The 25,770-nt window shown below is 41.0% G+C and overlaps 1 protein-coding gene across 3 annotated transcripts in view; it reads left to right on the top strand.

Moving 5' to 3' along the window:
* Positions 1-25,770, top strand: part of LOC124114720 (transmembrane protein 39A-like) — an 80,227-nt gene that overhangs the window by 16,013 nt on the left and 38,444 nt on the right. For all 3 annotated transcript variants that reach the window (XM_046475428.2, XM_046475427.2, XM_046475429.2), the window contains exon 4: positions 13,775-13,929. In XM_046475428.2, coding sequence (XP_046331384.1) covers positions 13,775-13,929 — 155 coding nt within the window. The remainder of the gene's footprint in view (positions 1-13,774; positions 13,930-25,770) is intronic.

The following is a 25,770-nucleotide window of genomic DNA, read 5'->3' as shown; positions in this document are numbered from 1 at the left end:
GCCGGGGCAGGGCAGCTGGTCGAGGCCAGCAGCCTTTTCGCGGGGCCGAGAACCCATCAGGTTACGATTAGCGCCCGAAGTGCCCCGGGCGGACCCACGGTCGCATGTTATCGAACTGCCGACAGCCGGGGTCCATTGCCTGAAGCCGGATGTCCCCGTAGGCGGCCGACTGGCTCTATTCCTGAAGGAATGGGAGACAGTCACATCCAATCCCTGGACCCTGTCCTCTCTAAGGGATGGCCATTTGCCTCGGTTGAAACATCATCCGCCCCCCTTCTCCGGGATAAAGCACACTCCGGTGCCTGCTACCCGAGAGAAGGCGGAATTCCTCCGTGCCGAGGTCGACGCACTTCTTATCAAGGCTGCGATCGAACCGGTTCCTGTGGGACAGGAAAGCGAGGGCTTCTACTCGACATATTTCCTAGTCACCAAAAAAGACGGAGGGTTCAGGCCTATTCTCAATCTGAGAAGGCTGAACAAACTTATAGAGGTACCGTCCTTCAGGATGGAGACACTGCGCTCGGTGATCTCAGCTGTCGAGACAGGAGAATGGCTAACTTCAATAGACCTAAAAGACGCCTATCTCCACGTACCCATACACCCCGAGTTCAAGAAATACCTGAGGTTTTCTTTCGACAGGAGGTGTTATCAGTTCAGGGTTCTACCATTCGGGATTTCCATGGCCCCCAGGGTGTTCACCAAGCTGATGTTGATTCCCGCCCAAGTGGCCAGGTCAAAAGGTCGGTTCTGCCATCCGTACCTCGACGACTGGTTACTAAGAGCTCTATCGCAATTCCTGAGTCAGATAGCTACACAAGACGTGATAGACATTCTGTTCACTCTAGGGTGGATAGTCAATCTCAAGAAGTCAGATCTGAGCCCTACTCAGAATCTAGTCTTATTAGGGGCGAATTTCAACACGGTGAGCGGACTTGTATCTCTGTCACAAGATCGCATTACCAAGGTCAGAAGTGTTACTTCCCAGTTCCTTCTGTCCGCAAGTCACACTGCTCGTACATGGCTCCAGTTACTGGGCAACATGGCGGCGACAGTGGATGTGGTTTGGCGGGCGCGCTTGAGAATGAGACCCATTCAACAAGCGCTCCGTCGACTTTGGGTGACTGTTCTCGAGACTCCACAGTGGCTCAATGCACACCTTCAGTGGTCGGGAATCTGTCCCGGGGGCTCCCCCTCGACACTCCCGTTCCGTTTCTCACAGTTCAAACAGATGCGTCACTCTCCGGCTGGGGAGGCTTTCTGAACGATCACACTGCCTCAGGACTATGGTCCAAGCAGGAGATCATACTGCATATCAATGTGCTAGAACTGAGAGCGGTCAGGTTGGTGTTCCAACGCTTCCTGGATCTGCTTCGTGGCCAAGTGGTGCGTCTAGAGATGACTTACATCCGGAAGCAGGGGGGAACAGTGTCTCTGTCGCTTCTCCAAAAGACGTGGCAGTTCCTCCTATGGTGCGACTAACACGTTATCAGGGTGCTACCTGTTTATCTCTCGGGGTTGGACAACGTCCGAGCGGACGCTCTGTCTCGCCGGATCCTCGCTCCTCACGAGTGGAGGCTCGACCCGGGGAAATTTCGGGATTATCTCCCATTTATCGGGTGGTTCCAGGTGGATCTGTTTGCGTCTGGGGTGAATCACCAGACACCAACGTTCTGCTCCCGAGTCCCCGACCTGAGGTCGGTGGCACCGGACGCCTTCCAGCTAGATTGGACGGACAGAATTCTGTGGGCATTCCCCCCAGTACCTCTGATTTCCAAGGTCCTGTCTCAGCTAGCCACTCAGCCTGCGCGACTTCTTGTGCTCCTGGCACCCCTTTGGTCGGTGCAGAGTTGGTTTCCAGTAATACTCAGGTTTCTGGCTCAGCCTCCTGTTCTATTACCTTTACGACCGGACCTCCTATCCCAGGACGGTGCCCTCCTCCCGAATCCCAGGATTCAGTGGGTGGCTTGGCCACTGTCAGGAATCGCCTCCAGAAGAGCGGTATTCCTGCACGAGTTGCAGACACAATACTGGCTTCGTGGAGGGATTTGACAAACATTCAGTACGAGGATAGATGGGCCTGCTATGCGTGCTGGTGTGTCGATTGAGGGATTGCAGATCCCTTTTCTGCAGATCTCATAGTCGTGCTTGAGTTCCTCCAGTCGCGACTAGATGACGGCCTGGCCACATCGACTGTCCGGGGGTACTCTACAGCTATCGTAGCCTTTCACGTCCCTGTCGACGGGGCACTTCTGGGTGCGCACCCATTAGTGCAGCGCTTTTTAGCAGGTGTGGACAGGATCTGACCTTTCGGGATCTGTCGTCTCTCTCTCTTCAGCTGTTGAGCTGGAAGACGACGTTCCTTGTGGCAGTAACGTCCGGCAGACGGGTAGGCGACATTCACGCAATGTCAGCCGATCCCGAACTAACTGTCTTTCACCGGGACAGGGTCAGTATTCGCCTGCCAGACTCTTACCGTCCTAAGGTCGCACATGCCTTCCACGTGACGGCTCCTATTGAGCTACCTGCTCTTTCACAGCCTTCCTCGTCGGGGACCACTACAAGACATACTCATGTCTTGGATGTCCGCAGGACCCTCAAGTCCTATATCAGCAGAACTAAGGGCAGGCCACAAAGTTAAAAAAATTTCAAAGGAGCCACTTGGCTCCTAATTTTTTTTTTCAAGGAGCCAAATAGAATTTCAAGGAGCCAAGGCAAAATGTAAGGAGCCAAAAGTAATGACTTGTAATTTAACTGAGCTTCTGCATAACAAAACACACAAAAATCCATTAGTTTGAATAATCAGTTTTATATCATGAACAACAACTGTTGTTGAAGCTTTTGAGTTTTTCAGACAAACAAGCTTTAGAACATTGTGTCAGGAACATCATCAGACAAGCTTTAGGACATCGTGTCAGTAAATCCATCAGACAAGCTGAAGAACATTGTGTCAGTAACATCATCTGACAGTTTACCGGTGCCAGTTGCAGGTTTGGGTTCATCGAACGTGTCGCCAGACGATGAAACTTCCATGTCAGCTTCGCCATTCAAAGCATTCCGTATTTTCTTGAGTATACTGTGCATTTTTTTCCCAAAAAAAACACAGCTGTGTAGAAGGGGGTGCGAAATAATGAGTTTTGATGTTTTTCCCCCATGGAAAGACATTACCGTGAGCACATAACACCGGAAATACCATGTCAACAAATCCATACTGAAGTACGCAAATTAATCATGTAATTACACTGTCTGACTATAAAAAGTGTTTTTTGGTATATCTGGACTTATGTTTGTAACTTATTTCATTAATTTTATTCAAAATTACTTAAATATAGTTTTAATTAATTTCGATGAAATCGGGTGTGAAGCGATCGGAAGATCGCACAACTCACCGTTATTAACAGAAACCACAGTCAGATTACCGCTATTGACGCCTTGAAACGAACTTTAGTTGACAGAGAATGGATACATATGTCATAAATGCCATACTTTGACTCGTTAAAAGTCATATTTGTTTTTGTTGGACGATTCTATGTCAACACGTAATTCTCGCGATCATGCGATCACATGCGCGGGAGCCTTGACGGTGACTGGTCAGAGTAGTTCCATGTAAAACCATGTAATACCCGGTAATAGCAATCAGCTGCTTTGCTTAGGGTTATTATTATTTCAAATATGTTTAGTAAAAGCTGCATCTAAATTAACAAGATATTGGAATATATTATTCCTGATAAAAAAAAAGTTTCAGATACAATTTTTGCCGATCCTTGCATTAAAACCCTGTAAAGTTATATCATTGGGTGTGTCTTGACTGAATCACCGGTAAATTCCAAGAAAATGTGTGTACAGCTGATTGCTGTGTCCGGCTTAGTTTACGAGAAGATACACATGGTAATCTTAATCCCTGGATAAAAAACAATGCCCAGCAGAAGAAAAAATACAATTTAAACGGTAAATCAACATGTCTGGTGATTTTTTATCTCAAATTTCGAATTTGTACTGACCGAGTTTCTCATCACCCGTTCGTTTGCCGGACTTCGCTAAAGGGGTAGATATATCTACGGTGTAATTATGTCTCCCCCAGAATGGAAGGAGACATATTGTTTTTGGCACGGTTCCCGTCGGCGTCGGCGTCGGCGTCGGCGTCGGCGTTGGCGTCGGTTTTCCCACCGTTTCCGGACCATAACTCAGAAACCGTTTAATATTTTTTCGCGAAACTTGGTATACACATTAACCCAGCACTGAAGTGGTGCCTTTTGCTATTTAGAGATTTTTGACATTTTTATTTTTTCTCGTTTCCATGGAGATAAGTTGAACATAGGCTCTGAATGGGGGTAAGCCTTGTTTCCTGACCATAACTCAGAAACCGTTTAATATTTTTTTGCGAAACTTTGTATACACATTAACCCAGCACTGAAGTGGTGCTTTTTGCTATTTAGAGATTTTTGACATTTTTATTTTTTCTCGTTCCCATGGAGATAAGTTGAACATAGGCTCTGAATGGGGGTAAGCTTTGTTTCCTGACCATAACTCAGAAACCGTTTAATATTTTTTCGCGAAACTTGGTATACACATTAACCCAGCACTGAAGTGGTGCCTTTTGCTATTTAGAGATTTTTGACATTTTTATTTTTTCTCGTTTCCATGGAGATAAGTTGAACATAGGCTCTGAATGGGGGTAAGCTTTGTTTCCTGACCATAACTCAGAAACTGTTTAATATTTTTTCGCGAAACTTGGTATACACATTAACCCAGCACTGAAGTGGTGCCTTTTGCTATTTAGAGATTTTTGACATTTTTATTTTTTCTCGTTTCCATGGAGATAAGTTGAACATAGGCTCTGAATGGGGGTAAGCTTTGTTTCCTGACCATAACTCAGAAACCGTTTAATATTTTTTCGCGAAACTTGGTATACACATTAACCCAGCACTGAAGTGGTGCCTTTTGCTATTTAGAGATTTTTGACATTTTTATTTTTTCTCGTTTCCATGGAGATAACTTGAACATAGACTCTGAATGGGGGTAAGCTTTGTTTCCGGACCATAACTCAAAAACTGTTCAATATTATTTCATGAAGTTGTAACATATTAACCAAGTCCTGAAGTGGTGCCCATTAGTTGTTTGAAATTTCTAGGAGTTCTATTTTTGTCTCTGTTATTTAGTAATGGAGGGTGGGAATGAAGAGATGGGGTTTAACGTGAAGTAAACGAATGAATGGGGGTTAGGGGAGTGGGGGGAGACATATGTTTTTACGAGTAAAAACACTTTCTAGTTTTTTTTCTGCGCTTGGTAGATCTATTCGAATTTTTTTCCCAAAAAAATACTGAATCCGCTAGAGAGGGGTGCGCACTATACTAAAGAAAATACGGTATTCATCATTTGCGATTCACGATTTGTTGTTGTTTTGACTTGCTCAAATATGGAAAAATACTTGTCACCCGGGCGGATGTCGTACAGCGCATGCGTGGGTACTAAACTCTTAACATCATTATTGCATTACTTAATAACGGAAAGTGCTTCCTTCATTCCGGGTATAGAGCTTCATATCGAAAGCGAAAACAGTACACATGGCCTAGCAGTGATCTAGTCATTGTTATTATGTTCTGATATAGATTTTTTTCACTGAAGTTACCGCACTTATATTAAAAATGATCTTTTTTAATATCTTATGACAAGAGATATTTAGTCACCAAACTTAATTAAAGACAAGGAGCCAGTTGGCGACTGACATGAAAATACCAGTCGCAAAATACAAAACTAGATCGCCATGGCGACCAATTTAGTCGCAACTTTGTGGCCAGAAGGGTATCCGTAAGGACAATCAACTATTTTGCTGTTATGGCGGTAGGAAGGCTGGCTCACCTGCTAGCAAACAAACTATCTCCAGGTGGATAGTATCTACTATCTGTACTTCGTACATCCTTCAAGGCAGGGACCCCCCTACCAAGTTGAAGGCTCATTCGGTTAGAGCAGTGGCTACGACACAAACGTACGCCGCGGCTCTGCCCATTGAGGAGATCTGCTCCGCGGCTATTTGGAGCCAGCCGAGCACGTTCATCAAACATTACCAAATCGACAAACACTCAAGCGAGCGTGCTCGGTTTGGGACCTGGGGATGGTGCTACCGCGATCAGACTGTCCGCCGTCCAATCTAGCATCTGGGCCAAGCTGTGATGAGTGTCCCATTCAGCAAATGAATCAAAGTCCCAGGCCATGGAACCTTCTGATGACTGAGTGACAGCATTGCGTACGACACACAGGAGAGCGGCTTCCACAGGGGCGCTTGGACCGAGATGATCTAGATGATCGCTTAGAAGAGACGTCCGGTGACGCTGAATCCTGAGAGAGAACCCAAGTAGAGGCTGGTGAATCCAAACCTACTATGGGTGTAGTTGCGACGGGGAAGGTGTAGATAATACTGCACAAGTCTGCTGCTGGACCAACAACGCTGGATAAGTCGCAGGCACTGGTGTTGATGGAGATGCTGGCGGGACATAAGTTGCCTGAGGCGGTGGCGCTGTCGGCTGATACACAGGTGTCGGTGCTGGATTGCTGCCACCTTGATTACATGATTGATTGCATCCATGCCGTATCTATGTAAGGCGCCGAATGCTGCGCATACATGGACAGGAAACCAGGAGGCACAGTTGGTAACTGGCTGTGTGCAGAGGTAAGCGCAGGTGTAGAGGGTAACTCTGAAGATGCAGCCATCATCAACAAGGCTGGCATCAGTCATCGTCGCAGCAGCCAGAGTAGACAGCCAAGGAGAAGCGCTGTAAGATGCAAGGGAAGGCATAGCCGGTACCATCACAGGAGCGGACAGCAGCACCTAAAAGCTAGAACTAGGTGTCAAACTTACTTCAGAGCCTGGCGCCCTGGTGCTCGGCATCGGCAAAAGAATGTTGATTGTACGCTGGGTAAAGTCCAACCCGATGTAGAGGGCTGATTCATGATGACCTCCTTTTAGCGTGCTGTAGGGACTGATGAACGATATGATTACTTGTCTGTATCTTGTAAAACTTCATTAGAGAGGTGAACACTAGTTACATTTTAATTCTGGTGTACAAACCAGACACTGTGGGTGAGGATCTTTAGCACATCGGGGATCAAGAGAGAAAAGCAATGAACCCTCTGAAAATCCCAATTGTCGACATCCCTGTAGGTGGGAAGCTGGGCCTCTTTTGGGAGAACTGGATTGTTTTGGCAGGCCCCTTCGTACTAAACTTACTGCACCATGGTTACCGCAAGATGCGGATGATTCACAATCTCTCTTGTTCGACAAGCTCTACAACCACCTCACAACTTTGAGACTACTCAGGAGCAGTATCAACGCTCCTTATTCCCTGATCAGTCTCAACTTGTAGGATGCATACCTGTATGTAGCTATCCATCCCTACGACCACATGTTCCTCAGGTTCCAGTTCAGTGGAGTCCAAACAAGGCCAGATTTCGACCCTCGGCTTGGGATTTGAATGTGTACTTTGGGGCGTGCGTGGGTCTTCGTTTGAGCCGCTCCACACACATCATCCCTTTTTATCCTCACCAAGAAGACAATTTTTCTCTTGGCTCCAGCCACAGCAGCAAGGGTTAGTGAGTTACATGCCCTCGCTATTACTCGTGTACGCTTTGAGGATGGTACTCATGGATCGCTTCACCTCGGGTTGTGTTGGGATCTATAGCTAAGAGTAAGAGTCAGCTTACAGGACAACCAGACCGTTGCCTCACCATTCCACCTATCTTTAGGATTGTGGGTGCTGAAGAGAAGAACTACTGTGCCCTGTGCATGCACTACAAATGTTCATCTGTCATTCCAAGACTGTGTGGCACTCGAAAATGGTTGTTTATTCACGTCTCCCAGACATCTATCTCTATGGTTACACGTCATCATCTTTCAGTTATACAAGATCGCCAACTGAGAGCGATCAATCCTCACCAGATAAGGGCCGTCACCTGTACCTTGGCTCTGCATAGAAACTGCTCTATTAGACTTATCATGTTTTTGGAGGTTTGACACTGTCTTCTCAGGCCATTATCTGAGAGATGTAGCACTAGAAGATGTCGAAGGCATGCAGAGCCTTAGCCCTTTGGTTGTAGCCCATCACGTAATCAACCTCCGACGCTAATAATGAACTACTCCTGTTTGGAACCAATCTTACCTGACTCGCGGTGTGTTTGCATGCCTGTTAGAGAGATTATTAGGCTTTATGCCTTCGCTTGGTAATTCAGTTTCTAGATCTTAGCTAATGCTAATTTCTCTGACTGTTTTTTACCTGGACATCCTCAACTCTTGTTTTCTTTCTGATTGAGTGAGTGAGTATTACAGATCTGCGTAGATGACAAGAGATACGGTTTCGACACTTTTTTGTTATGAGGGTTTATCTATATTGAGGAATTACATCTGAAGGTATGCCCTCCACTGTACCGTGTGATAAAGATGCATTAAGGAGTAATGCAGGATAAGTGAAAAATTTAGTAAGATCTGAATATTTTTCATATTTGCATACTTATCCTGCATTACAATATCTTAGGGCCTTTCCATCAGAGACCTGCCTCCCCACTATATCTTCAGATGAAATTGTGACAAGCAGTAATATGAAGATCCGGGACGTCATCACTTCAGTTCAGTCCCGTGGCAAGTTGTGTCAGGGCAGGTTTCAGACTTCATTAGAACAACTTTTTATAACTTCAGCCAGACCATCTGTCAAAAGGTAAGCAGTTGATGCTTCAAGGAGTAATGCAGGATAAGTGTACAAATGTAAGAAATGTATAGATTTTATTAAAATTTAAGATCACCTTGACATAGTCATGACGTGTTCTAAATGTTCATGGCTACCACAAACAACACAAGAAGACTTTGTATCTTGAAAAGCACATCATCCTCTTCACTTGCAAATCTACTGGACATATTGCTTTAAAATGTTTGGATACGTCCTCTTGTACAATGATGCAGTTTCTGCTTTCGAAATGTTTGTATTGGACGTTGTAATGTTCTGTATTTCATTTGCATTTTGTTGTTACAAATTGGACGTGAGTTTTTATTATTTTATGGGTGCTACAATTCTTTGTGGCTTTCTTTACTAAAGTAATTTTGTGCCTCTGCTATCTATTTTAGTACATAAACCAAAAGAGAATGGAGGAAGTTGACTTCTTCAGCACATCATGCATCTCTTATACCTCCACCTAGAGTGTCCTGTTGTGTGTGGGGTCCTGTCTATTTCTCCTGCTGCGCTTGATGGTCTGTCTCCCGTGGCTGGTCCGTTGTCATATTTGTCCTCCATGAATATCAGGGGTGCTGGCAACCAGGGTAGTTGCCAAGGAGGGAACGGTTCAAACGACTCCTCTGGTGCCTCCTGTTAGGCCTGGCAACGAGGGAGATGTAATTCCAAATGTATACTGAGTACTGCTACAACCTTCCACCAAGGGTTCTGGAGAAATTGGGGACAACTTTTCAAGGACAAGTGGGGAGTCGACACCCTTAGACATGGGCATTAACTGTGGTTGAACGAGACCCTTCCCTTTTCATCCAGTCCTCGGGGAAATGCCTTACCCACAGGATTACCTGTCTCTCTTGTTGGAGAAAAGAGCAATAGAATAAATCTCATCTGCAATAATTACTCCCCAAAGAAAAGTTTGTAAGTCGACTATCCATAAATTGTGTCTTGTTGTCATCCGATAACTTCTAAGTAATGCCTATCAAACAATTTAACTCCCTCACAGTCCATGAAGTTCAGCTTTACACAGCTTTGAATCGCCTCTTGGTTCCTTAAAACAGGTGGCTACATATATCCACAACCCCGACATATATCTCAAGTATCCGAGGTAGAAGTTGGTGCTCTACCGAATACTTCTGCTTTTGACAACGCAAGTCCGTCTGTGGGTCCACAACATATATCTTATGATGGTCTGCAGCTACATCATATCCATGCAGTTAGCCTCTCAGAGGCGCGAGAGGGCCAACCTTCCTAGCCGCTGTCCGAGGGTCAAAGATCGACTCAAAGAATGCATACTACTGTCAGACTGACATGTATTGTTTTACGTTACATATATAGTCAGTTTGCAGTATCCTGCACCTCATCAACAATGTTAAGCTTCAGTGGCCAACCGGCCATTCTTAAGCGTTAATTACAAGCCGCTGACCCACACATGACTCTGTGCTGTTAATAATGGTAGCCCAACTGCTGTTGTAATTTGTATTGGCAGCACTGTGAATATTTAGATAGATATACTTAACTTACTTAACTGGGGGAATGTATAAAACATGTATAGACTCCTTGTTTAAATATATAGACTAGCTGTTAAAACCTATACCCCGTCAAACTGCCTGTGATACAAGGTCTGCCTGGAAACACCAGTACACCAATGGCAAGTACTGTTGCATCTCCTTACATTGGCACAGAATGTTACCAGATCGGGTCGACTCCAACCTTGGATAGCCAGAGATCAGCCCGACCTAATAGTGCTTTGAGTCTAATGTCTTTGACAGAGTCTCCTTGACAGACTTTGTGCTCACTCGTCACCTGTGTACTACATCAACATAATGGGGTTACACATTCCCGACCTTTGTTGGAGTTGACATGCAAGTCAAGCCTATCACATTCCGGGGATCACCGATGTTCCCCGCTGATGCTCTATTGTTCCTCAGGCAGAGTGGCTCAGGTGGTAGTGAATGCTCTTTTCATTTCCACTTGCCCCTGTTATGATAGCAACTTGGTGTTATTTGTCTGTTGTTTATGAAGGGTGTTTGTGATCAGTAAGCTGCAATGCAGGTTATCACAGATTTTTCCCTCTTCCTCGGAGAGGCTAGAAATCTTCAAGACAGTGTGATAGCAGCCATCACTGGTTCTCTCAGTTCTTGTGTGCCAGGATGGTTTTGGATCCTCTCTCTGGTGTAACCTGAGGTAAATGGAGAAGGGAACCCTTGTTTCGTCAATGTTCCATGATGCACGGGCAATCTTTGACATCCAGTTACTAAAGGGTCATGGCCAGTGCAACACTTCAACGGCTTCTTTAGCCCTGCAAGAAATCAAAACCAGAGTCAGAACCAGAATTTCAATAATATGAACAACAATAAATCATTTCAATGGAATCCATAATGCGAGGAATAGCTTCATATTTAACCTGAAAGTTGATCTATGGTTTCAAGACAACAAAGCTAGTTTAGCACACCCTCCCCCATCAAGTTTTTAGTGGTATTACATTATCAAGTGGTTTCTCAAACTTGAGAAGACATGCCACTTGTGAAAGTTAATGCTTCATGCTTTGAATACAACTAAAAGTGATAAAACTTGAATGTAACTTGGGTTGTCGAATGGGCATCTTTTTGTTCCAAAGGGCAATAACTCTCCTTTTGAAAAGATTTAACCTGTGACAACTGGTGACATGTGGAGATGGAGCCAAGCTAAAGCTTTACCCTGTTGTACCTTCATTCAAAAACTGTTATTTACAACTGAATATTTTTAACTAGTGCATAATTTGAAGTGATTATTAATTTAGAATATATCAATATTTGTTGAGTCTTCAACTAAAAGACGAATTGTCACGATGGAAGATAGCTGAGAAAACGCCATGAAAAATATTGCCACGGTATTTCTACGTCACAAAACAGTGAGGCATTCTGTCAGTCTGGGCTAACATATCGCATCGATGAAATAATGCAAACTTATTTTATTATCAGCCTTTGTGTTATTTCCCACGATAATCCCAAGCATTCAAGCATCCAAATCTCAACAAATGGTTCTCATACTACCTTGGGCTTCAATGTTTTAAAATTTGCAGCACACAGACATCTTTGACAGGCCTTTATCACTGATCCATAATTAGGCTAGTATATATCCGTGCCTTTATAAAAAATTGAAGGAGAAATATCATTTCGAATTAAACAACTGATTTTGAATGTTACTTTTCAGGGTTTCAGATGGCCCTCGGTCACCGGTCATAGACCGATAAACTCTCTATTTGACCGATGGTTTGTTTAAGTTGTCAGACTTTTGACTGATAGAAATGCTAAGCAAGGCGTCACATGTGTCATAATTTCATGATTAAATAGTAAATAGTAAGGATTATTCCACCTAGGGTATCGATTTGGAGCCATCGATTTTAATGCTCTCATAAAGTATAGTGCCAATCAAGACTCAGTTGTCCTTGTGTCTGGGGGATGGGGGGTGAAGTTGATGGCAGTATTGCTCCCAGACCCGGCGGGTAGCCGGGTGTGCGGAAGCTTTGCCCAATTTTTTAAAAAGTACTGATTTAACTTCGAAATTTTACTGCATCCGGCATCTTTGTTTAAGTGACTTACTGACTTTTGCCAGTGACTTCTTACATTTCTTGGGTCCAAGTCATTGACCTGTATACAGCTTTTTGTGTCAAAATCACTGCTTTTATATCAAAATTTCCTTTTACATCTGAATTTTTAATTTTTATTCTGACTCTAGAAATATGCCAAATGAAAATCTACCATGCATCTATCAAGCAAGCAGTTACTCAGTTGTAATATATATACCAGTCATCATAGTTTGAAATAAGAGATTTACCAATATTATTTTGCCCCTTGTAGATTGTGGTTGATGCATGTCATCATATCCCAATTGGGTGGATTGATGCTCATGATATCAATCACTGGATTGTCTGGTCCAGACTCGATTATTTACAGACCGCCGTCATGTAGCTGGAATATTGCTGAGTGCTGCGTTAGACAACAAACAAACCAAACCAAACTTATAGATTGTGTCCCACCATTTAGTGCTTTGAGTCATGACAGGTGTTAATTCATTGATCCATAATTTCTTACATAATTCTGATACTCATGCTCTTAAAATAGTAGTAAATTACAGAGATTTGTCCCAACAAACAACAAATCCTACTTACAACCCCAGAAGATGTGTATGATACATAAATATGACACGTATCATGATACCTTTTATTCAGGGATGTGATTATCATCCAATACATGCTTCCACAAGCGATCAAGCAATTACACCTGACAGAGTTAGTTTGAGGATTAATTGTTCAAGTATAAGACAAGTGATTCTATTGTAGAATACCCTTTACTTCAGATCATATTTTCATTCATTTCATTCCCACAATGCCGCAGGTTATTGACGATCAGATAGACTACAAGACAAAAACCTTCTACAGCTGTGACGTATTACCAACAGTAGTGATTTCTGAGAGTTATTATACTGTTACATATAATAGGCTGCATACAAGATAGCCAAATTTAAGATTAATACATTGTATTTGTATTTTGTGACTGCAAATGATATTGGATAAGAAATAGTTTGCTACTTTCATTGATTTGATGTTTAATGAACAGGGATTTATCATCAATTTTAACCAAGAGCCCTGCAGGAAAATTTGGAAAAAAAAGTTTCCTTTTGTCAAAATTGTTTTCTCTGTTTTTATTTCCTTTAATTCAGATAGTTTAGGAATGCAATCAATGTATTAATGTTAAATTATGTATTAGCATGATTAAAGGGAACAAGTACCATTTCTCTTTATTGGTCCATTTTTAGTGAAATACAAGTCACCATTGCAAAGCTAAAACATTAATTATTATTGATGATAATACCTGTAATTTGCTGTAGATCTGGGGCCAAACATTAGCCTTTGAGAACTCTTGTATTAATACCTGGTTGCATGGTTTAGGGCATTCAGGAAAAGGTAATAGTTTTTGTGTATATATACAGAATAGTACCAGTTAACATATTACAGTCATTACTAGAAAACCTGTTTGCTGCAGCTGTGTTTGTGTTTTTTGTTCAGAAGCTGTTTGATGTTACAGGTGTACGGGAGTCGGACATACAAGGGTGTACTGTTCTGGCTGGTACAGCTAGTGAAGGTTGTGGTGGTGGGCACAGTGGCCACTCTACTCATCTACACAGGCTACAATGTTGTCATCCAGCACTCCCCACTGTACTGCCTCTTCCTGTGCTATCCGTAAGTATTCCCTATACATGACAGGCACTCTCCTCTTTCTCTGGTGTCTAAGTATTCCCTATACATGACAGGCACTCTCCTCTTTCTCTGGTGTCTAAGTATTCCCTATTCACGACAGGCACTCTCCTCTTCCTCTGCTGTCTATATGTATTCCCTATACATGACAGGTACACTCCTCTTCCTCTGCTGTCTAAGTATTCCCTATACATGACAGGCACTCTCCTCTTTCTCTGCTGTCTAAGTATTCCCTATACATGACAGGCACTCTCCTCTTCCTCTGCTGTCTATATGTATTCCCTATACATGACAGGCACTCTCCTCTTCCTCTGCTGTCTGTAAGTATTCCCTATACATGACAGGCACTCTCCTCTTCCTCTGCTGTCTATATGTATTCCCTATACATGACAGGCACTCTCCTCTTCCTCTGCTGTCTATATGTATTCCCTATACATGACAGGCACTCACCTCTAGCTTTGCTATTATTTGAGTATTGTAATTCCAAAATTTGTTTTCATTGGTAAAGAAGCATGGGGAAGATGTTTTCCTTTCATGATTGCTGATTGGTTGATCTCAAACAGTGACTTTTCATACAAGGTGTTCCCGCTGGCTTTTGAAACTGCCAGTCCTTGTGGACTGGCAACTCTTAAAATTACCATTCCCCCCTACTTTTTGCCAATCCCAACTTTCGACAAATAAAACAACTATTTAGCATGTTTAGTACATATTGTAAAGGCAGCAGTTAAAATAACAACATGTCAGAATATTCCTGGAGTCATTAACAGTGAGGGATCTTTTCACCGTAAAAACCAAGCCTCGTTCTCAAGTGCAGCTTACAAACAGTAAACAAGATCGATAGAAAACAGCTGTTTGAATGCATTAGGTCACATGATATCCACTGACACGGAAAAAGCGTATGGCTTTTGGCTTCCTTGTTTCCGGAACAGATCTTGAAAACCGTACCATATTTCTTCACCAAACTTGGCACATAGATAGGTCTAGTGGTGAACTGGTGCCTTTTGATAGTTTGGGATTTAAAAAAAATATTTTTTTAGTTTCCATGGTAACGACTTTGACTTAGACTGAAAATGGCGGTAGTCCTTGTTTCCGGAGCAGATCTTGAAAACCGTACCATATTTCTTCACCAAACTTGGCACATAGATAGGTCTAGTGGTGAACTGGTACCTTTTGATAGTTTGGGATTTTTAAAGAAATTATTTTTCGAGTTTCCATGGCAACGACTTTGACTTAGACTGAAAATGGCGGTAGTCCTGGTTTCCGGAGCAGATCTTGAAAACCGTACCATATTTCTTCACCAAACTTGGCACATAATGTCATCTCACAGTATTGAATACATTTCCTTTCTTGTTGGTAAGTTCTGCATTGCTTGTGTGTATGTTCCTCCAAAAGTGTCATGGACACGGTTGTTGCATTCACTGACTAACTTCCTATTCTGTATATATTTTCTTGTCAACCATACTCTGTACTTCACTTGCTTGATAACGGTGTTAGAACCTACACCGAAACCAGCAATCCTAATTGTAATAAAGAAGTTGTTTGTCCATATGTTTCATTCTTACTCATTACAAATACTTTTACATATTCTATCATAAACTGCAGATGTCAAAACAACACCAGTAATAACTTTTTTTAGTGCAGCAATTAGGCCATTTACAAAAAGGCCCAGTGAACATAGTTCACAGGAGCTAATAATGCATTGGACACAACCAGACATGTCATATTGGCGGGGGATATGAGTATTTCATGCTTGTTAAATTTATCACATTTCACAATGTCTGAAATACGTATTACATTTGATTTTATGATTTTTTATCAGTAGATTAAAAAATTATTCACTATTTCACGCAATGTTATGGAAAATAAATTTCTGGGACACACTTTGACAACGGATCCTCATTAAACATGTCAAACAACAAAATTTTCACGCAAACGTTTCAAGCAAATCTTTAAATATATTATACAAAGTAATAAAATCAACCAAAATATATCTAAAAGTTGCCAAACTGACATCTAAGTTATTATTTCCATCTTTTCGTGCGATCTCTTGTCAAATGACATCTCTGCTTTCGTCGCCTCGATTTCTTGGCTAGGACACAATGTTTTTAATGCCAAAATATATGCATATGAAATCTTTGTCACAGCTCGTGACCTAGCACGATACATCCACCAAGTTCTATATTTTTAATATAGATCGCAATTTCATGCTTGAAACATTCAGAATAACGTGATTTATCCCAAACCTTTTGTCAAAGTCTGAAAATTATCATACACGAGGACAGTACCGTTGCTGTAATTTGATTGGCTGCCTTAGGTCATGTGCCTAAATTTGACCAATCATGATCCTTGTAGCAGTTTATGTTGGTAAAACAATATAAGTTTTTTTCATGTATACTGACATTGCAGCCTTCGACGTATGTGATATTCATACAAAGCTTCGACAACGGAGGTATTTTCTCATATTAGTGAGCGGACACCCACTATCATCGGGAAATTTGTGATGACAGATATTATTTGTAATTCTTTTTGAAAGAATGTTCCGACTACGTAAACAAATGAAAATAAAAAAGAAATGGGTATGTGGATTTTATGAAATCTTATATTTGTCGAAAAATCGTTAAATTTCCGACGATAGGAATGTTTTAGCTTACTTTATTTTTATTTAAAACAAACTTTATTAAGTTTTTTATGAATTATTATCCCCCGCCCAACAAAGTTGGCGGGGGATATAGAAACGGGCTCCATCCATCTGTCCATCACGTTTCGTTTCCGGAGCATAACTCATAAACCATTCAATATTTTTCATCAAACTTTGCAGGTCTGTCAGGTACATGCTGAACTGGTGCCTTTTGCTATTTAGAAATTTTAGAAATTTTTATTTTTTACGTTTCCATCGCAACAAGATGGACTTAGGTTCTGCAAGTGTAGGGTTCGTTTCCGGAGCATAACTCATAAACCGTTCAATATTTTTTCATCAAACTTTGCAGGTTTGTCAGGTACATGCTGAACTGGTGCCTTTTGCTATTTAGAAATTTTAGAAATTTATATTTTTTTACGTTTCCATGGCAGCAAGATGGACTTAGGTTCTGCAAGTGTAGGGTTCGTTTCCGGAGCATCACTCATAAACCGTTCAATTTTTTTCATCAAACTTTGCAGGTTTGTCAGGTACATGCTGAACTGGTGCCTTTTGCTATTTAGAAATTTTAGAAATTTTTATTTTTTACGTTTCCATGGCAGCAAGATGGACTTTGGTTCCAAACTCTTCTTTTTTTTACAATTTCCACCTCGGTTAAAAAAGGTTAGGGTCTGTTTAGATTTAATTATGTCATAAATTCTGCAACAGGGGCGGGGGATATAGCCACGTTAGTGGCAAACTCTTGTTTAAATAATGTAATGCACATAACTTTCAAATCTATAACCAATAGACCTCTCTTAATATTTTTGCATGACTCCAAGGTCAAACTCCAAAACAAGGTTTTACCCACATGGCAGCAAAGCAAACACCCGGAAGTGATTTATCGTGCGCCTCAGATGTCTCGTTCAGCTTCGTCGAGAATTTTGTTCAAAGCCAATCTAAGAGCGTGGGGATTTCCCAGTTGAACAAGGGATTCCAGTATAACAGTGATGGGTTCATCAACAGTATTAAAAGTAGGTATATTGTAATTTTACACTAAATAACAATTTTTACACTAAATAACAATGACCACTTTGACAGGTCACCTTTCATGTCATTTATGCTGTAGTTTTGAACTGATGTCTATGGACATAATATGAATTGGCTAAGACAGACATAATGACTAATATTCAGCCCTTTTAATGTGTGTAAGCCCTATATTTTATCTACTTCTGTTCTGTTGAATATGTGTGTATGGTAATTATTATATTTCCAGCATCGTGCGATGGAGTCCGGTGTCCTGACTCGGATCTATGGGGAAAAATGAAACCCCTCATAACTTAGAGGTAAGGAATATTTCGTATGCATATTAAATTAATCAAATTTATTTGAATCAATGGGTATGAAAGTTACATTAAACTGCTACAATCATTCTGGGTAACTGACCATGCTGATGATCCGGTTAATGTCAATTATATAAAAGATATTTTTTAGAAAGTCAAAGTGACATGGCACAGTGTTATAAGTGTTTAATAGTAGAACACTTATTTAATTGCATTCACACAATTGACCTCTGTATGTATTTCTTCACAACTTCAATATATTTTCAGATTTTTCTAACAAAAGATTCTGAAGTGAGGGTTTCTGCAGCAAACTGCAATCAGACCGAGCCAGTGCTGTGGACATCAGTTTAAATACAATGTATATATACTCACTAGCAAAAAAAGCAAGTGGTTTTAAGCAAATAGGTAACAAACACGGAACCATAAATTGATACAAGTTTTAGCATGTAGTGAAGCCTGATGGTGTTATCAATATTTTTGGTTGCATTTTGGAAGCCCCGAGTAAGACGCAACATAAAAAACGAATCGCCAAAACTGTCAAATTGTCTGATCCACTCAATGTACAGGAGATGTGTGGCAGTGATCAATGCTAATGGTGGTCACACCAAGTATTGACTGACATTTTGGGTATTGACCCAAAACTGTGTAAGCCCTTAACATTTGAAAAAAACAATTATGTCATCTGCCTTTTAATCCATTAAAACTGTCTTCAGTCAAATTTTTGTCAATCTTGCCCTATTAGTATTTCTTGTCTTTACTGTTGAAAATAAATAACATGTACATGTATACTGCATACTCGACTTGCGTTTCTTTTGCGTGTGAGTATACATTGTGTAATTAAAATATTTCAAACGATTTGACACTTTTATCTCTCACAGGCAATTTTAGCACAATTCTATATGAGTTCGCAAGGGAAACCAGATTCAAGCAACTGTCCACAGCTGATTGATGGTTCTTCAAATTCTGCAACATGAACTCTCAAAGATGCTATGGTTTTAAGCAAATAGGTAACAAACACGGAACCATAAATTGATACGAGTTTTAGCACGTAGTGAAGCCTGATGGTGTTATCAATATTTTTGGTTGCATTTTGGAAGCCCCGAGTAAGACGCAACATAAAAAACGAATCGCCAAAACGCACCATTTCAATGAATATGTGGGTATCATGCACCCATTTCTCGCGAAATCGAAAATGCTTGAACTGTCACGAACTGTAGTGGGTATAAAACTGTGGCCGATTCTTGGACCTACCACTCCTTGGTCAACAATGCCACACCTAACTCAAATTCAGAGAAAGCAGGCTATCGGACGTTTGGAAGCTGGAGAGTCTGTCCAAGATGTTGCCCTTCATTTCAACGTTAACATAACCACAATTAACCGTCTCCTGCATCGATACAATGCTACACAGACCACAGATGACCTTCCTCGGAGCGGTCGTCCTAGGGTCACCACACCTCGACAAGATCGGCAGATTACCCGTCAACACCATCGACATCCGTTCCTAACTGCAAGTGAAAGTGCTCAACAGACCATAGGAACACATAATCAACACATTAGCCAGGTCACTGTGATCTGACGTCTCCTTCCAACAACCTCAGATGTCGCCGACCAGCACATCGACCTGTTCTCCAACCACGGCATCGACAAGCACGACTTCAGTGGGCACAGGGTCATCACAATTGGCGTCAACGTGAGTGGAGGCGTGTCATCTTCTCTGATGAAAAGTCGCTTTTGTGCAGACGGAAGAGTCAGATTTTGGTGGCGTCGAGGTGATCGTTTCGCTGACGGAAACGTTGTGGAACCTAGTGGCATGATATGGGCAGGGATTAGACTAAATGGGAGACTTGGACCCATGTGCTTTCTGAATGTTGGTCAAGGTCGGGGACCTCAGTGGTATATCGACCAAGTGATCAGACCTCATGTTGTTCCATTTTTTGCACAACATCAACAACACATTTTCCAGCAGGACAACGCTCGTCCCCATGTTGCCAGAGCTACCATTGCCTTTCTGCAACAACACAACATCATACTGTGGCCATCCCTCAGCCCTGATCTGAACCCCATCGAACACTTGTGGGATGAGGTTCAAAGGTGTCTGCACAATGTGCGCCAAGTCCCTACAACTGCCGATGAACTACGCACAGCTGCTCTGGATGTGTGCAGGAGGATCCCTAGGGCCTTCACAAATTGTCTGATCCACTCAATGTACAGGAGATGTGTGGCAGTGATCAATGCTAATGGTGGTCACACCAAGTATTGACTGACATTTTGGGTATTGACCCAAAACTGTGTAAGCCCTTAACATTTGAAAAAAACAATTATGTCATCTGCCTTTTAATCCATTAAAACTGTCTTCAGTCAAATTTTTGTCAATCTTGCCCTATTAGTATTTCTTGTCTTTACTGTTGAAAATAAATAACATGTACATGTATACTGCATACTCGACTTGCGTTTCTTTTGCGTGTGAGTATACATTGTGTAATTAAAATATTTCAAACGATTTGACACTTTTATCTCTCACAGGCAATTTTAGCACAATTCTATATGAGTTCGCAAGGGAAACCAGAGTCAAGCAACTGTCCACAGCTGATTGATGGTTCTTCAAATTCTGCAACATGAACTCTCAAAGATGCTATGGTTTGGACTTTTGGACTATTTATTCAGCTGAAAACTGATCACAGTTAAATAGGAAAGAGGGGATATTAAGACTAGTTCTTGTGTTCAAAGTAGTAGCAATAGTAAAGCCTTGGTCTGCCCTCACACTATCACCAGGTTGAACAAGATCAAGAAAAATACCAAACAGCTTTGTCATCTCAACATCAGACATACCAGCTGTAGACAAACATGATACAAATTTCTCAGCATAGGGAGGGGCTATACCAATCAGGCTTTAGAGTGGGCAGCTAGTTTTGTAATGAGTATAAAACTTTGAGTTGAGGACAAAGGCAGATGGGATTTGAATTTTTATTTCAGTGTAGACAACAGCATGCTCCTGGGTCTTCCAGCCAAGGAAACAGTGTCATAACAAATGTAATACATGCTACACATTTTGGTGGCACTGGGTTGATCAAAATTATAACATTACGTGAAAGTATCTAGTTCTTGATACTCCAAAATTCTCAAGAGCCAGATGGCTATTGAGTAGATGGTTCTCCCTCTCAAGTTGTTCAACATGGACCTGCCTCTCCTTTATTTCAAATTGTGCGTCACGCCCTTCATTCTCTGTGGAATGATCGTTCCCTTCAGCCTCATGTCCATCACACATCCTCCTGGAACCAGGTTCTCTTCACACTACAAACAAAATAATTCTAATTTAATATAAATGCTTCATAAATAAAGACAAAAACAATTTTATAATGCAAACTTGATTTATGACATTTACTACTACGCATATAGAATCAAGGGGGGCTTCCTTGGTGTTGTGGCCACAGTCCATGCAAATATTGATGGGATTATTCCTGATTTCAGTATTCTTTTCACTGGGTTGTACTTGTTTACAACACACAAATCTAGGACTGAAATATTAAACATTCAGTTCATTTAAGTCCCCCAAATAATTTTCAATTTGTGTATGAATATAAGTCATAAAAATGAAACCAATAAAGCATAAATTAAAACAACTATAGGTGTATTATGGATTATTTATTTATGTCTGTATATGCATTCATATTACCTTTATATGTGTGCTCCATTTCCAATCTAGAAATTTGTATATTCTGGCAATAATAAATCTAATTGTTTGAAAGTTGATATGTAATGGCTGTGTGACTTACATTAGTATAAATATAAGTTGTACAAAACAACCTTAGACCTAAGACTGCCGTAAGTCTGTCTATATGTTAGGTATGGGAGTCAGATCACCCATACGCTAATATCGCTTTGTACAACGACACCCAGGATGTGTATATGAATTATATATGATATATATATATAACACATATATAACATATAGTATTTATGTAAGGAGAAAGAAATCAATATTGTATTCAGAAAAAGTATGAGTATTTCGTACTGAAATGTCATGTAAGCTGCGATAAAGTCAATAGTTGATAGGCAATATTCGCTCTTCAGTTTTGCAGAAACATGAATGAAAATTATGACTTACAGTGAACAACTTTCCTTTAACTTGTCGGATGGCTGCCAGTCATCGTTTCCGCAAAGATAAATCGACCAGAACAACGATGAAAACTCTTAGATTTATCGCATCGGAAACGCATTTGAGGACACAGCGATGCTCCGATGCCATTTTGGCAGCTTGCGGGGATAGCCTCGTTTTGGAGTTTGACCTCAGGGTCACACATAAATATTAAGAGACGGCTATAGGATTAATTAGACCTTTCAAATAGTGTATGGCCAAACATGTAGCAAAGATGTTTTACAAGCAGATAATTTCCTTGATAAATGTTGGCTTCACACAAGAGTCTCTTGGAACTTGGTATCACAACAGTAATCTTCTGGTTGGCTGGTGTAGAAAGAGTTAAACATTATCCATACCGCCAAAATAGCAGCGTCTTTCATGCATTTCCACCCATGACATGAATATTGTTATATTGCCATTTGTGCACAAGCCGAGTGCCAGGGATATGATAAAATGTTCTTGAAAAATTGAGTTGTTTTTATTTTGTTACTCCAGAATATTTTTTTATACCTACCTAACTTTTAAGGACAAAATCCAAGTAAAAAATAAAAGAGAGTTTGAAATCCATGAACCAAGAATTGTATTTATACGTCCGTCGGCTCATGGTATTAAACCCATGTACCCGGAGTGATCCTGCTACAACTTATCATACATTCACATGAAATTCTATGAGATTTAAAGTTCTACATGATATTAATGCATACACTAGCCCATATGGTACAAATGTACTCTTGATATTTTCCCCTTGAAAATTCATTATTTTTAGAGGTGTCAGAATGCCAATATCTTCATAGCTTTCTTGACAAATCTCCAGTGGTTTCAGTTGAAAGTCGCATCATGATAAACAGTGAGTAAAACACATGGTATTCCAAGTGAGTGCCAACATAATAACAGTTGTAACACACCATGATTGAGCATAAAAATGCCATAGCCAAAGTATTATACAAAAGGAGTAATCCACAACAGTAACATTATTATTCTGCTACAGATAGGTTTGAGTCAATTATTTTACTGATAAAAGTCATCTTGACTACTTCCGGTGCTGTGAAGGGTTACTATTCCTAATTAAATCTAACAAACCAATAAATATTTGAGATTTCAGTTCGGATTCATGCTATGTTTGAGACAGGATATGTAAAGGTTTGTTAATTTTACGTAATTAGATTTAATATTTAGTACTTTTCCTGTCTCTCAGGATATATTGCCCACACATCTAGCCCCAAGGATTGACTCATAGGAATTGTAATCCAGACAAGAATGAAGGCTTGGGGGCAGGCTGCATGCTTCATGAACCTACTGCATTCTGGTGGGACGTTTTAAGTTGCAAACAGTTGTATTTGCAAGCAATGTTACCACTTTTTGTTCAGAAAAAGAGACAAAATGCGATAGTGTGAGACAGGTAACTCTTTCAACACCAGTCAACCATAAACATTTACTGCTGTGAGACCGAGTTCCCAAGACTCTTGTGTGATAGATGAAGCCAACATTTATCAAAGAAAATATCTGCTTGTAAAACATCTTTGCTACTACATGTTATACACCATTTGAAAGGTCCAATCCTATATTGTTTATAAATATGAAAGTTATGTTTATCACATTATTTAGATAATGCATTTACACCTTAACTAAGTTCGTTGTAAATATAGAAAATGTAAGCTAACACATTCATGTTTTTTCCCGCTCAGTTACATGAAGAAATACCACCGTTTTCGAAATTTCGTATGAATAACACGTTCCTCGAAGACTGCCATATGACACATCGCTAGAAAGCTTGTATTTTCATATAGACATTTGTAACATCGCCTGGAGTCTTTTCCTAACTGTTACATGCGATTTTATTGGATAGAAATTGGTTCCCAATGATGCTTTCTTGCCGAAATCTGCTACAAGATTCTTGATTGGTCAAATTTGAGCATGTGACCTAGCGCAGCCAATCAAATTACCGCTATGGTACCATCCTCGTGTATGATGAATTTCAGATTTTAACGAAAGATTTTTGTTAACTCGTGTTATTCTGAACGTTTTAAGCAGGAAATTGCGACCTGTATTAAAAATATGGAATTTCGTGGATGTATCGTGCTAGGTTACGAGCTGTGACAAAGATTTTTCATGCATATATTTTGGCATTAAACATTGTGTCTGAGCCGAGAAATCAAGGCCACAAAAGCCAAGATGTTATTTGACTTTCATTACAACTTTATATATTTTTGTTGATTTTATTTATTACTTTGTATAATATATTTAAAGATTTGCTTGAAACATCCTTATTTTGCTCTTTGACATGTTCGTTGTGGACCGGTTGTTGAAGTGTGTGTCTGAGAATTTTATTTTCAATAACATTGCGGGAAATAGTGAATAACTTCATAATATATTGATAAAAAATGATAAATTGAAATGGAATACATTTTTCAGACATTGTGAAATGTCATAGATTTAATAAATGAATGATATGACAGGTAGGTTTCATAAAATTATATACTATTTTGACTACGGCTTGGCCAGTCTACCGGCCTTCAGTGTCTGAGGACTGGAGGCTTCTTGGCCGGTGTACCGACCTACGGAGTTGGAAGAGTTAAGTATTGAGATATTTTAACTTATCCTGTGTTATTCCTTAATGCATTTACTGTTTGTGTTGACAGAAAGAAAAGCTGTGTGAGGTCTTGCTGAAGAAGAAATTGTTCCAACTATTTTTTTGGCTAATCCTAGAAGTGATGGCGTCACGAACCACCACATTACTGATGTCACCCAGATTGAACAGTTCTCAAGTTTATCCATTGACATCCTTTGCGCGTTATTCAACACTTTTGTATTGTTTGATTTATATCCTTCCGATGATATGTATGCTCTGTTGTACTAAGTGCCATGGTAACAAGTCTGGCTGGGACCCCCACCCTTTGTGTCTGGACTGCACTGATATTTGCTTAACAGCTACTAAGTGTAGCGCTTGCCTACCCCTCTCTGCCATAGCCTCTGCCAACTACTTTAACGACATACGCCACAAGCTCATAAACCTTGCTAAAAAGAAGACTCCTCTGAGCCTGCCTCTTCTCCAGCCATGGCTACTCCATCTTCTTCGGGCTGGAAGCCCCTAGCTTCTAAGCTCGACATCTCCTTAGCATCTTCTCTCTACATCAAGCAACCTCAATTACTCAGGTGTCGTTCCCGAAGCTCCTGTCTGATCCGTTATCACAAGGACTATCACTCAGGCTCTTCAGAGTGCTCCTTCATTCCGGAATTCATGTTGAACTCAGAGGTTATTGGCAAAATTGGAACATCTTTGAGGACCCCTTCATAACCTACATCCTCCGCCAGGGGTACTGTCTCAAACTAATAAACGATATTCCTCTTACATCATCACCCCTGGTGGTCTCCTGGTGGTATCCTACCCTCCTACACAACGTCAACTTCTCTTAACCTACACCTACACGTTGATAGCCAAAGAGGCCATAGAGATTGTACACTCCCCAGCCATGACACCAGGCTTCTATTCCCCCAAAAGACCAATTTTGAAAGATCCACAATCTTACATTCAACCAGTGCTACCTAGAGCTCCCTCGGTACATCCACATGTCTAATTTGAGGTTGCTCATGAACAGAATCCAAGTCTACGATTCCTTGATAAGCCTCAACATGCAGGATGTCTATCTACACATAACGATCCACCCCAGTGACAGGAAGTTCCTCTGGTTCATCGTCAGTGGCATCCTTTACTAATGGGCGTTGCTCCCATT

This window comes from Haliotis rufescens, unplaced genomic scaffold, assembly GCF_023055435.1.
Source record: "Haliotis rufescens isolate VD_foot unplaced genomic scaffold, xgHalRufe1.0.p SCAF_5, whole genome shotgun sequence".
NCBI lineage: Eukaryota > Metazoa > Mollusca > Gastropoda > Lepetellida > Haliotidae > Haliotis > Haliotis rufescens.
The sequence above is the reverse complement of the archived record's forward strand: the minus strand, read 5'-3'. Positions and strand labels throughout refer to the sequence as shown.